Below are 12414 nucleotides of genomic sequence, written 5' to 3' on the forward strand. Positions count from 1 at the left end.
GACGGCCGAGCCTGGCATTAATGCGAGATAGGGATGGGCATTATCGCTGTGTTGGGGGGCCGGGAGCACCTGGTCCCCATCCAGCATAGCCAAACCGCATGGTGCTGGCTATGTGTCTGCTGCCTCCGAGCCCTGAGGGGCTGCCCTGGGGGACAGGGCATGGACAGGAAGGGGACGGGTGTATGGGGTGCCCCTGAGGAGAGTGGCTCTCTCCTGCCCTGGAGCCATGTGCAGCTCTAGCCCATGGCTGCTGACCCCCTCCCCAGCGCTGCCAGCACCCAGCAGCTGGAGCGGGGGAGACAGGCTGTGGCCAGCATCACCCCACTCTCTTTCATGTCATGGGTTTTTCCCCATACAGGCTTATTTGTGTTGGACATCACGAGATGTTTCCAACGCTAACAGTGAAGCTCTGCATGGTCAAAGGAGCCAATTAAGTGAAGGAGAGAGCAGACATACAAGGAGGTGGCTGAGAAGGAATCGGTATCTCATTTTGGGAAGGAGCATCATGCCCAGAGACCCCAGGGCTCTCCTAGGCCACTCAGGCATGTCAAGGGAATTTTTTTCTTTTTCTCCAGGGAATTTTTCTTTTCCCCACAGCAGTGGCAAGGATGCAATCAAGAGGTGAGAAACACGTGGAGAAGCTTCCATGGATCAGTGGCTCATTGGGGTGGGCTCACTCTGGATTAATCTCAGATGCCAGTAAGATTTCAGCATATGCTTACAGGCTTCAGTGAAACAACACTAGAGACACGTTTCTCCATAACTTCTCCTAGTGAAGAAGGGAAAATGGTTGTCACAGTGTTACTGAGTGCTAAAGTTTATTTCTACTTGCTCAGTCCATGGGGAATGTGATCTCCCTTTGCTACTGCATCAGCAGGCATCAGAAGTGCAATCTGAAAATTTGGTCGCTCTCTCTTTAGGTTAATCACAGACCGCTTTTTTTTTTTTTAAGTAAGTACTCTACTCCAACTACTTCCTTCTCTAAAAAAATGAAAAGTTATAAATATCTCAGGGAACCAGCTACACAATTGGATTAAAATAGAGCCCATTCAATTTCCTTTACAAAACTGAAATGTGCATGTCATTTCTTGCCAGGAACCAATAACAAGCAGAAACTGTGTTGCTATTTGTTGTATTTATCATACTGCTAAGGCCAAGACATCCACCCAATATATTTTAGTGACTAATTTATTCTGCACCCATTGCCACACAAAATAGAGGTCATAGGGATTACTTCTAATTTGATACTAAGGTATTTTTATTTTAAAAACTATCAAAACCCCAAGTCATTAAATCTTTTGGTTTATAAATCCCCGAGACTATTGCAAAGCCAATGGAGGAGTCTATTATGAAACCCAGAGGAAATAGGCAACTTCGTCCAGGTCAACGGGATAGTCTGTGAGCAGCACCGGGGTCTTCTCAAACAGCTCCCCCTTGTAGCTGCGCCATTTGCCTGCCGGCAGGTAGACGTCGCGCTCCTGCTTGCCCATCTCCAGCATGGGGGCCACCATGAGGGTGTCCCCAATGAGGAACTGGGAGTCAATTTTGTGAGCGGCCTCGTCGCGCGGGGAGATCCACCAGATGGGCCGGATGATGGGGTCGCCCGTGTCCGTGACCTCCCCGGCCAGCTCCAGCAGCAGCGGAGCCACCAGCGACTCGTGCAGCTCTGTGAACTTCTGCGCGATCTCCACCACCTCCTTGTCGTAGAGCCAGGGCGGGATGGAGAACTGCATGGAGGGCATGAAGGCCGACAGCTCCAGCCACCGGATGTACAGCTCCCGGTCTGGGATCTCCACTGCACCCTCTGTCTTGTTGGGGAAAAAATTACCGCCAATCATGTCAGCTGAAATGAATGGGTAACCCAGCATGCTGATGGTGAGCACCGTGGGGATGAGGGACTTGAGGCCGAGCTCGTAGCCCCACACGGAGTCACGGTCGATGATGCGGAAGAAGCAGGAGATGTTCTGGGACTGGTAGCCTACTCGCACCTCGGCCAGCTCGTAGAAGGGGATGGCCATCTCCGTGTAGCGCCTGGACCAGATGCTGGGGTCCGACAGCGGCCGGAAGGTGCTGAACTGCTTGGGCAGGTAGCTGGTCTCGCCGGCGTCAAACTTGAAGGACGAGATGCCGTACTTGTGGCGGAGCTGTCGCAGGTGGCTCTGGAACCAGTCCCGAGCCGCTGGGTTGGTGAAGTCCAGGATGGCCCCAATGCCGTTCCACCACTCCACCATGGCCGGCAGCCGCCCCGAGGGCTCCTTGATGAACAGCTGCCGCTCAATCCCCACCCCAAAATTGGAAGAGTTGTAATTTATGAAAGGATGAGTCCACAGGGTCACCTTAAACCCATCCTCCCTCAGTTTTGTGAACATCTCCGTCACATTGGGGAACTTGATGGGGTCAAAGTCAAAGTCCCCGTACGCTTGCGTGTACGTGTCGTCGATTTCAATGTGACTGCAGTTAAAACGGTACTTCTTAATCTTTTCTGCAAATCTCAGGAGTTTATCCTGGTCGATATCGTTTTTGTACAGGGCCCAGGTGGACCAGATCGGGTAGCGGAAGGCGTTTTCGGAGGGGATCTTGGAGGGCTTGTTGAAGTACCGGCGCACCATGTACTTGTGGATGGAGGTGACGTCCGAGCCCACGCACACCCGGTAGCTCAGCTCGGGGAAGGGCTGCTGCCCCGGCGGGGGCTTGTAGGGTGAATCCTTGTAGCGGGCCTGGAAGAAGAGGGTGCGCTCCGTGGCGTTGAAGCCCAGGTGGAAGGGCACGGAGTCGTTGATCTTGATGGCCGCCGCTTTGGACGAGAGCCAGTAGCGCTCCAGGATGCCCCCAAAGCTGTCCCGGAAGGAGTAGACGTCACTCGTCACGTAGGGCACGGGCTCCTGGTAGCCCGCGAGGCGGATGGGCCAGTGCTGGGTGCTCATCTCCGAGCCCCCGTACCAGTGGGCATCCTCCCAGAACATGGTGTGCTCCACCGCCACGCCGGCCGCAAACTCCTCCCAGCGCACGCGGTAGCACATCACCGTGTCCTTGGGCTTCACCGTCTGGATGAAGAAGTTCAGCGGCCCCCCGTCTGACCGCGTGCAGCTCAAAATCTCTCCCTCCTTGGAGCACGACTCCAGGTCGAGGCTCCCCGACCGGAAGGCCAGTCGGAAAACCACCTCCCCGTTCTGGTTCTTGATGACAAACCCGTCCGGCCGCAGGTCCATCAGCTCCGTCTTCAGACGCTCCGCTTTCCGCAGGGACACCGTGTAGTAGCACCAGGCCACCACGGCAGCAATGAAGAGGATGAGGCCAAGCACGATGGCCCCGAGCATGGGCTTCAGCTCCTTGGAGGGCTTCTGCTTCACCGGGGTGAAGTTTTCAGGAAGATGGGTTTCCTTGACATTCCCCCTTCGAGCAGTCCCATGTTTTCCCGCACGGTGAGTAACCTGATTCTCCATTATGCCCCAGAAGCGTCACCTCCTGGTTAGAAACTTTGCTGCTTAATTTTTTTCTCCAAATGGGGAAAAGAAAAGCCAAAATGCAGTATCAAGGTGGTCACAGCCTCTTCATCAAAGCCCCGCCTCTCACACGTGTGCTATTGGTTTATGAAACAGAGGATTATATACACTGAAATTTAATCTTCTGAGTGGTCCTCCCTCTTTGCCTCTTGTTTGGAGACCTGCAACCTCCCCAGCTCTGCAGATCTGGCTTGCGTTGCCGTTTGCTATGTGCTATTACACCCAGTTCACTGGAAGCTGAGCTGAGCTGAGCTTTTTCAGGGCTGGTCTATGCCAGGATTCCCGTGAGCTTCTCCTGGCTGCAGCCTCACTGTGTCCCACTGAGCAAGGACAAGGGGATGAAAGTCAGACCAGAGCTCAGAGGAGAACAGGGGTTTCTAAGCAGAGAGAGGGGCTGGCACCAGAGGATTCAGTCTGGAAGCCAAGAACTGATCTGGATTTAAATGCTTTGTTAAGTGTATGCCCTGCTAGATTTTTCCCATCTGTCTTCTACTTCTCTGCATCGAATTCAGAGAGGAAATGCTGTGTCAAGCTGTTCAGCCCATGCCAGCTGGTTCCCCACCACCCTCCCTGGGTGCTGCAGCAAGGGGAGCCAAGGTTTTATCTCCCTGCACTTTGCTCCTTCATCGAGCTGCAGCGGTGACGTGGGGACACGCACGTGTTGGGGCAGGCAGCCGTCTGCAGCCAAATCTGCTTCAGGGAGACACGGCAGAGCCCTTCGGCTGCCTGTCGGCTGCATGTCTGGAGCTGGTCCCTTTGGGACAGCCCATCTTATCCTGGCTGCAGAGGAAGAGGATGTTTCTCTGCATCTGATCTGGCTGCAGTTCTGCATTTGATGCATTAATTCAGTTCCCGTAACACCCAGGCCCCACGTCTGGCTAGTGACAGAGTCAAGAAGCTGCAGCACTGCGATCCCACAGGGCTGGATGACAGGTTGGGGTTGCTTGGGGTGGGGTGGGGGGGTTAAACTGCAATTACTACACAGCAAGGACCATATTAAAACTAAAAATCTTCTATTCCCGGCAAAGGCACAATAATAAGATACTCATCCCAGCGGCATCAAGGATCGCCAAGTCAGCTGGCCCCGCGCGGCTTGCAACATCTGAAAGAGCGCCGAATACCAACAGAAACGACGGGCGAAGGCTGGCGTGGGAAACTGAGGCAGGCAGCAGGGTTAAACCCTCTCACTGGACTGAGGGCATCTCCAACCCAGTCTTTCCCTTCATCTGGATGAAAAAAAAAAAAAAGAAAGCAAATGTTACTGTTTTTGTCAAACACAATCAGCGTCGGGAACGCCCGGGCTCCCCTGAGGGCAGCTTCTGCCCCGTCTGACGGGGAGAAAACTTGCAGGAATAACCCGCAGGGAGAGAAGATGAAAACAAGGCAGCTTGTCCGGCCGAGCCGTGCCAGGCAATGCATGCCTCGCGGTACGTACCCGGGCCGCCGTGACATCAGTAGCTAAGTATACAGAAATGATAAGCTGCCCAGGGAGCCACTAAAAATACCAGAGGTCACGGAGGTGGGTATCGATCGCAGCCACTTCCTGATGGCTGACAGGAGCGGCCCGCTTCTTTTTTTTGGTGGGCTCTCAGGGTGAGTAAGGCTTTGCTGTGAAAAAGAGCCGGAACGGATAAAAGCTTTCCCGGGCAAAGCTTGTTTTGGATGTTTTGCAGCATCCGGTTGTGTGGTGGGGAGCCCTGGCCAGGGGACTCGGCGTGCCGGACGCTGGGCTTCTGGAGAGGAGAAGAGCGGCTGCTGCCCTGAAGAGACGGCGATCCGGGGACTGCTTGTATGTGTCGGACAGGGGAAATACTGGGGAGCAGGCTCGGGTTCGCATACACACACATACATGGGGACGTGCCGGGACCTGGCAGGCTCCCCGGCGCTGGCCCGGCTCCAGCCGCTCGGGCTGTTTCCAGCGAAACCCTGGTGTTTTCGAAAAACACCCTTTCTGGCTGGGAGAGATTTTGACGTGCTGGAGATGGAGCTTTTCCTCCTTCGGCTGCCTTCCTTCTTCCGCCTCCTCGGGCGGACTGGAAACGCGAACGGCCTTTGGGATGAACCTCACCATAATCAGGAGTGGGAAAAAAAGGAGAGGAAGGAGCGAAGGAAATAGGCTTTTCAGTACCAAGTGTCACCACCTTTTTTTTTTACTGTTATTACTAAACAACAACAGCAACAACAACCACCAGGAAATCAGAACTCCAAAAATCCTGCAGAATAAAGGATCTGTGGAAAGTTTCCCAGCTTTTTAAGCAGCCCCCCCCATCCCAACCCATGCCCACCTTGGCCCTGCCTCTTCCTCCTCCTCCTCCTCCTCCTCCTCTTCCTCCTCCTCCTCCTCCTCTTCCTCCTCCTCCTCCTCCTCCTCCTCCTCCTCCTCCTCCTCCTCCTCCTCCTCCTCGCAGCCTGGCCCTCTGGGAGAGGAAGGTCCCGGGCAGGGAGGGACAGCAGAGATGGAGGGTGAGACCGGGCAAGGAGAGGGCTCCCTGCCCAAGTGCGCGCACGCGGGCCGCGTCGCAGACCCGGCGACTGGCTCCAGCCCTTCTCCTCGTCGCCGAGCTTCAGGCGCCATCCCCTGGGTGCTGGCCTCACGGTGTCTCTGCCCCACGAATATTCAACCGGTCCTTGCAAAGGCTCCCTGCGCCGGTGAATATTTCTATTAAGCCGGGCAAGGTGCATCCGCTGCAAAGGCGAGGGTGCAAAAGCTGGATGCGCCCCGGCGTATTCCCGTCCCCCAGGAGCGGAGCCGGCATTCCTCGCTCCGAGGAGCCGGGCAGCCTTTGGCACGCACAGATTAAACATTGACGTACCCGGCACCTTCAGGTGCAGGAAACAGGCCAGGACTTTCAACTCTCTTAAACAGCTTTGCGAGGGTTGAAACGCAGGCGGCGGCCAACGTGAAGAGGCGCTACGCACCTAAACCCTTGGGCCAACCTAGCCCGAGAGCCCCTCCCAGGTCACAGCTATCCCCAGCCACTCCGCTGATCACCTGGCACGAGTGCGTTAGGTCTCAGCCCGCATCCCAGCTTAGAGCTGACTCCTCAGACCCATTTTCCCCGGGCTCGCAGTGAGGTGCGGGAGCTCCCAGTTACCTGCCTGCCGGTGCAGGGCGTTGCAGGAGAGCATCACTAGCAAAATAACCCCTGAGGGAGCAGTTCCATCTTTAAGTAAAGGGATCCGGCTTTATATTAAGATTCCTTTCCTAAAGGGCTGTCAAACACTTTCAAGTTGCTCTCAGGCGCTCGCAGGCAGCGCATATGACACGTTCCAGCAGAAAGTTTCCTGGGTCGCTGTAAGTCACAGCTACAAACAAACCGCTGCTCTGCCTGATTCTATAGCGATGGATTAATCATTTACTACCCCTTTTTAAACTGGTTAAAATGGGACTTTAAGCGAAAGCACACCCAAAATAAAAAGTGGGTTCCCACCAGCTACCATTTTCCACAGCCCGCTGGTGCACGCAGGCGCTGGGCCTGGCTGTCCCGTCGTGCGGGGTTGGTCCCCGCGGGGCTCTGGGGCCAGGTTTGCTCGCCCTTCCCCTTCCCCCGCGTTTAGATGAGATGACAAAAGAGGCGCCTGCTATCACCGCGGACAAGGCGGGAGGGAGAGCCAAGGTCATCGCACAAGCTGCGGCAGATTAGCTGCAACGACAACCCGGCTTAACGCATAATCACGGGGGGGGGGACGCAGGCGGGGACGCTCCTGGGGACGCCCCGAGGTCTGTGCGGGGGGAGACGGGGCACCCGTCACCCCGGTGCTTTGGGGAACTCTCGGTGCCTCCAGCGAGGAGAAAGGCCTGGGGCAGGCTCTTGCTGGCCCCCATCCTCAGCTGCTGGGGATCTTATCGCAGCCGGTCCTTGGGGCTTTCCTTATCCAGAGGATCCCAGACCCTCGTTACTGCCAGTAAAGCAGAGTTTCCTCCATAGCTCTTTTGCTGTAGGAGCTGGGAGCGGAAAATCCTGCTCGCGTCCTCGTATATGAAAGCACTCCTCCTTCCCGAGCGGACAGAAGAGAAACTGCCCTTTCCGCCGGCCCCACAGCCCGGCACCCCGCTGCCCGCCAGCCGCCCGCGCGGCCGCCGCCTGGGGAAGTAGCTCCATCTGCCGAGCCGATGGCACAGGCTGGAAACTCCGGCGGCGTCCGCTCAGGCTCCCGCCGGGCGGCTGCAGAGCCCCTCGGGTCCCGCTGCGCCTGGGTCTGCTGTCGCGAGGGGCCCCCGGGAGCGAACGTGGGCTTTGAAGAGGCCCTAAACTGATGAAGAGCTCGAATGAACGGAGAGCAATAAGCCAAGCGCAGCCGAGGGCGGACGGGCCGCTTTGCACGGCAACTGAACTCATGCTAGGAGATGGTCAAAATACAGGCAAGGTCAGGGCGCTTTCATTGCAGGCTGCCCCCCAAAAAAACCCACTCTCGGACTCTCATCCTCTTGTGAGGATGAGCCAGAGATGTACTGTGAGCATCGAGCGCTGCAGGTAAGGTCCTTGGGGGATGCTTCAGGCTCCCTTACTCCCCGGTTTAAACCAACCCCTCGCGTCAGAGTGAAAGCTCCTGCGGCAGGTTATCCCACGTCTGCCTCCCGTGGGACCTCTCGTGGGCGCCGAGGCGGCCAGCCTGGGGACGAGGCTCTCGGGAGGGCAGAGCGGGGTCAGCTCCGGTCTCCCCCTGGCCTCAGCCTCCTGCTCCCGTGCGACCCCAGCGATGGAGGGACCACGTCTCATGCAGGCAGCTCTGGAGATACTGCTTCATCCCAAACTGGCTCAGCTTCCTGGGAATGAGAGAATTTTGAGATGCCAAAATATCCTGTTCCCTGCATCCCTTTTTGGAGATGCAGGATCTTTGCTGTGGTTGTTTTCTGACACATTTGATGCCAAGGGCTTGTAAGCGATCAAAGGTTTGACTGCAAAGACAGGCAGATACCTTGGCTTGCCTTGATATCTATTTATCCAGGCTGGAGCAGGGCAATGACAATCTGTCTTTGATGTGGATGCAGATGGAGGAATGAATCATGTTCAGCATCAGCCAGAAGAAGGAGGGACAAGCTAGGGGCATTGCTACCTAAATTCAGCCCACTCATAAATAAGAGAGACTTCCCTGCGTTTATCAGAAATTTCCCAGCATGGCTAAGTCTGATCCCTGCAAAAGCACTTGGGGCCAGGCATCCAGAGAAGAAACAGGAAAATTTCAGAAGGTCGGATGGGGAAAGAAAGCTAATGAGCATTTGCATCTCTGCCTGAAGGAGGTTGCCCACAGAGAAAGATTTCATCTCTAAAATATTATTATCCTGAACAAGAGGAGGGATGCAGCTATTCCTGCTGAGAGGCTGGGCAGAAAGGGGAGAAGGTCTATGCCTGGTTGGACCAGGCTGTCCTGGTTCTCTGGGATGAGACGGCGCTCCATGTGGCCATGGAGCAACTTGCCATCCCTCCCCGGGACAACACTAGGAGCTGCAGAGCTGTGCTCAGATTTTAAACTGGGGCTCAGCTCACTGACGTTCCCAGAGTCACACATAGGATGGCTGGCCCCAAGGCTGGGGTGCAATCCTAACTTTGATTGCCTTTGTTTTCCTCCTCGAATTTCCCTCTGGTTTTAGACTGCCATAACATGGACCTCCGCTCGCTCTCCCGAGCTGCTGGCCAATGCCGGCTGAGGCTGCGTTTTGGTGATTGGTGAGCGGTCTCTGCAGTTTGAGAGGTGGGCTGACAATACCACCTACTAGTCCTGAGACCTGGTACCCCAATATTTCCAGTTCCATATAATTTCAGTCTGATTAAATTCACCACGAGGTGCAAAATGAAAAGAAAAAGCAAAGTCACCATCCAACGGGTAATGCGGCCAAAAACAAAGCTGTTTCAGGGGTCTGGGGTGGGCAAGGACTAACTGTAAGTGCAGATTACATGACTGCAAGCCAGCAGTTATGGGACCATGCTGCTCAGCATGGGAAACACCACGCCTGGAGGGTAGCTTGCTCTGTCCTATGGGCAGCCCAGGAAAAGCTGTGGAAAGGATTCAGAAAAAGTGTCCTTATGTGCTAGGCTAAGCCATGCCACAAGCAAGTGAATTTATTGCAGGAAAATGGGCTCTAATGGCTACAGAGCAATTTTACACGTAAATACTGTCCTGCATATGTAAGAACTAAGGTGGCAGTTGTGTCTAGGCTGTGTAAAAGTACGCTGGCTTTCAAAACAGTGGAGCAGAACAGTGCTGTTCTCCACATGAGTCTGTCGGATAGGGAGAAGAATGATACGCTTTCTTGAAAACTAAAAATATCGGTAGCTGATGTTAAGCTGGTTTATTTCGGTCTGTGCTGACACTTGCATTTTCAGGCTGACCGCTTTTCTGCGGGGCTCAAGAACGTCATCGGTCTCTGGTTCAGGATCCCCTCAATCCAGTGCTAGCGTGGGCGAGTTCAGTGGGAGCTTAAATGTCCTATAGCTCACTAAGGAATTGTCAAAGGCAGAAAAAAAGGGGTTTGCACTCAAAGGGCAAAGCCTTTTCTTATAGTGCCCTAAAATCAACATCAGGATGAAAGTATCAGGTATGGGTGTGTAGCTGGGAAAACATCCAGCTCCAACCCTGTGCAGAGTTGCCCTTGCAATTGTTTCCTGAAACAACACCTTTAATCAGTAACTCCAGCTTGCAGTTGCCCAAATGCCACCACAGCGGTTTGCCTTTGAGGCTCTGGATGTTGAATCACGTTGCGTGCCCAGCTGGAGCACGTGCGTGGCCTGGAGCTGGCGCGAGCACGGCCAGCGGCGAGGAGGGAAGTGGGGCTTGGCGCTTTGCAGCCCTCGACGCCCTCGACACTAGTGGTTGACCACTCAGCACAGCTTACCCAGGGGACAGCCGAGCTGAGCTGCAAAACTGCTTTGAGCATCAGTAACTCCTGCAGAGGCAGAGGGAACAAAGTTTAAAAGTCTTAGTCCCTTTTTTTCCCTAGGGCACTAACACTTCTCTGTGCACAGCCCCATTTGCAAAGGCTCGGGCTGCACTTTTGGACAAGGACAAACCGTGACAGCGACACCAGTGACTGCAAAGGATTGACTCTCTCTTGCAGCTGAAGGCCCACCCTCTACCATGACAGCCTAATTCCCTACAGGAGCAACGAACACCAAAAAACTACCACGTTTGCACTCAAATTCAGAAAGAAGAATTGCACAAAAAAGAGGAAGCTTGTTCAAAAGAAGGTAAAAGGGGACGCTCAGGGAAATAAGGCCTCGCCAGAGGCACGGAGGCTGTGTAAGGACACCACATTGGAAGCACGGGGCCAATACACACCGTCTATAAGAAAAGTTAGAGAAAGGGCAAAGGAAGTGACAGTGACCAAACAGCAGGTGGGAGAGATTATTAGAAGCAAGAACATACCCTTCAAAAAGCTGAAATCACATCCTGGTGAAGAAAACAGAAAGCCCCCCCAACCCCAACGCTGGCAGACTGATTGCAGATGCTCAGCAAGGGAAATCAATAGGTTGCAAGGGAGAGCTGGGGCACACAGGCCTGCGAACCTGCAAATTGGTAGACAATGTAACAAAAACCAGAATTAGTGGGTGTTTGGATGAATATGAGCTCTTTAGGAAGAGTCAGCAGGCCTTGCCTTAAAAACCTCTTGGACTTCTTTGAAAGAGTCAATGAGCGTGGGAATAAGGATGGTTCAGCTGAAATAGTCCACTTGGATTTCCTAAAGGCTTCGGAAAGAGTTGAAAAGGCCCTGTAGGGAGCAGAGCAGACTCAGAATAGGCGGGAAGGTCCTGGCAAGGTTAAATACCGGGTTAAATGATGGGAGGCAGAGAGGATGGGGAAGCGGTCCGTTCTCCCAGTGGAGGTGGTCAAAGGGTAAAATATGAGGCTCAGGGCTGCCCGTTGCACAAGGGGAGGAGATCTGCTGGGACACTGAATAAAACACACCAGAACTGGAAAATCCTGAGCTGAAAATTGCAATAAAGCAGTAAGACAGCAGCAGCGTCCGTGGTAAAAGAGCACAGTGACATTTCTAGCAGGATATCTGCTGTAACGCCCTCCATTTGCCTGGGACACACCTCAATCCCCAGGAAGGAAACCAAGGTCTTCTCTGTCCTCCTCTCCTGTGGGGGAGACTCACTTCCTCAGCAAATGTGATGGAAAGAGTTTGCATTTTCAGCCCTAGAAGCAAAGCAATAATGCGGAGGAGAGCTTAACTTAAAATATGTGCGCTTTTTAATTAAAAATGCCTGGTATTTAGTGCAACTTGACTATGGGAAAAAGAAACCGATAATCCTACTTGTGCAGTGTTTCTCTTAAGGGCAGCGCTGCAGCCGGGCAGGAACAACCTTGCCAGGGCAAGAACTTACCCCAAGTTTCCCTTTTGTTTGGGTGTAGGATATCCCCACCACGTCCGCATCTGGCTAGTGAGAGACAGTTGAAGCCAGATACCCCACCGGAGAGTGGGAAAGTTGTGGGAAAGTTGTGAGTTGTCAGCCCGAGGCCGGGCATGGACGGCAAAGGGGCTTTGGGGAACTGCACCTTTACAGGTGTCTGGTCAGAGCCATTCCCGCGTTGCTGTGACATTACGCCGATGCTAATGCCGTGGTGTTTTAATTTGGCAGCTCAGACCCTAAATGAAGCCGCTCCCAGCTCTCTGAGCGACTCCTGATCTCATGAACATAACTCCAGCGTGACGTAGGAAAGATGATATTGGTGCCATCCAGGACTGCATCCCACAAGTAAAAGCAAAATCATCATTTCTATGTGTTTTTATGCAAAAGGTATCTCCTGCATTAAGGATCTATCCCGCTGGGAATGATCCCAGCAAGCAGGTGGGACAGCCAAACGCGCACAACCATGCAGCTGAATGAGAGCATCTCTCTAGTAAAATCATTTCTCTGGCCGCCCCTGTCGCTGTTTTGCTCGGCAGCCTTTGCTGCTGTCCCTCCGG

General features: G+C 54.1%; 1 protein-coding gene across 5 annotated transcripts; it reads right to left on the minus strand.

The window, feature by feature from the left end:
• Nucleotides 1-1015: 1015 nt before the first annotated feature.
• MYORG (myogenesis regulating glycosidase (putative)) lies at nucleotides 1016-6774 on the minus strand. Of its 5 annotated transcripts, none has more exons than XM_068925890.1 (2): nucleotides 6599-6774; nucleotides 1016-4729 (listed from the first exon to the last, which is right to left on the minus strand). In XM_068925890.1, exon 2 carries the CDS (start codon nucleotides 3441-3443, stop codon nucleotides 1347-1349), a length of 2097 nt encoding a protein of 698 aa, XP_068781991.1. In that variant the 5' UTR covers nucleotides 3444-4729; nucleotides 6599-6774; the 3' UTR covers nucleotides 1016-1346. The 5 variants fall into 5 exon arrangements, with proteins under 5 accessions (XP_068781991.1, XP_068781988.1, XP_068781992.1 ...); XM_068925887.1 differs by having other exon boundaries at nucleotides 6496-6774; XM_068925891.1 differs by lacking the exon at nucleotides 6599-6774 and adding an exon at nucleotides 5789-6292.
• Between the last annotated feature and the right edge of the window lie 5640 nt (nucleotides 6775-12414).

Source organism: Struthio camelus, chromosome W (assembly GCF_040807025.1).
Source record: "Struthio camelus isolate bStrCam1 chromosome W, bStrCam1.hap1, whole genome shotgun sequence".
In the NCBI taxonomy this organism is placed as follows: Eukaryota; Metazoa; Chordata; class Aves; order Struthioniformes; family Struthionidae; genus Struthio; species Struthio camelus.

What these genes read in the sequence shown, in the direction of transcription:
- MYORG (XM_068925890.1), bottom strand. Translation starts at nt 3,443, where the DNA reads ATGGAGAATCAGGTTACTCACCGTGCGGGAAAACATGGGACTGCTCGA.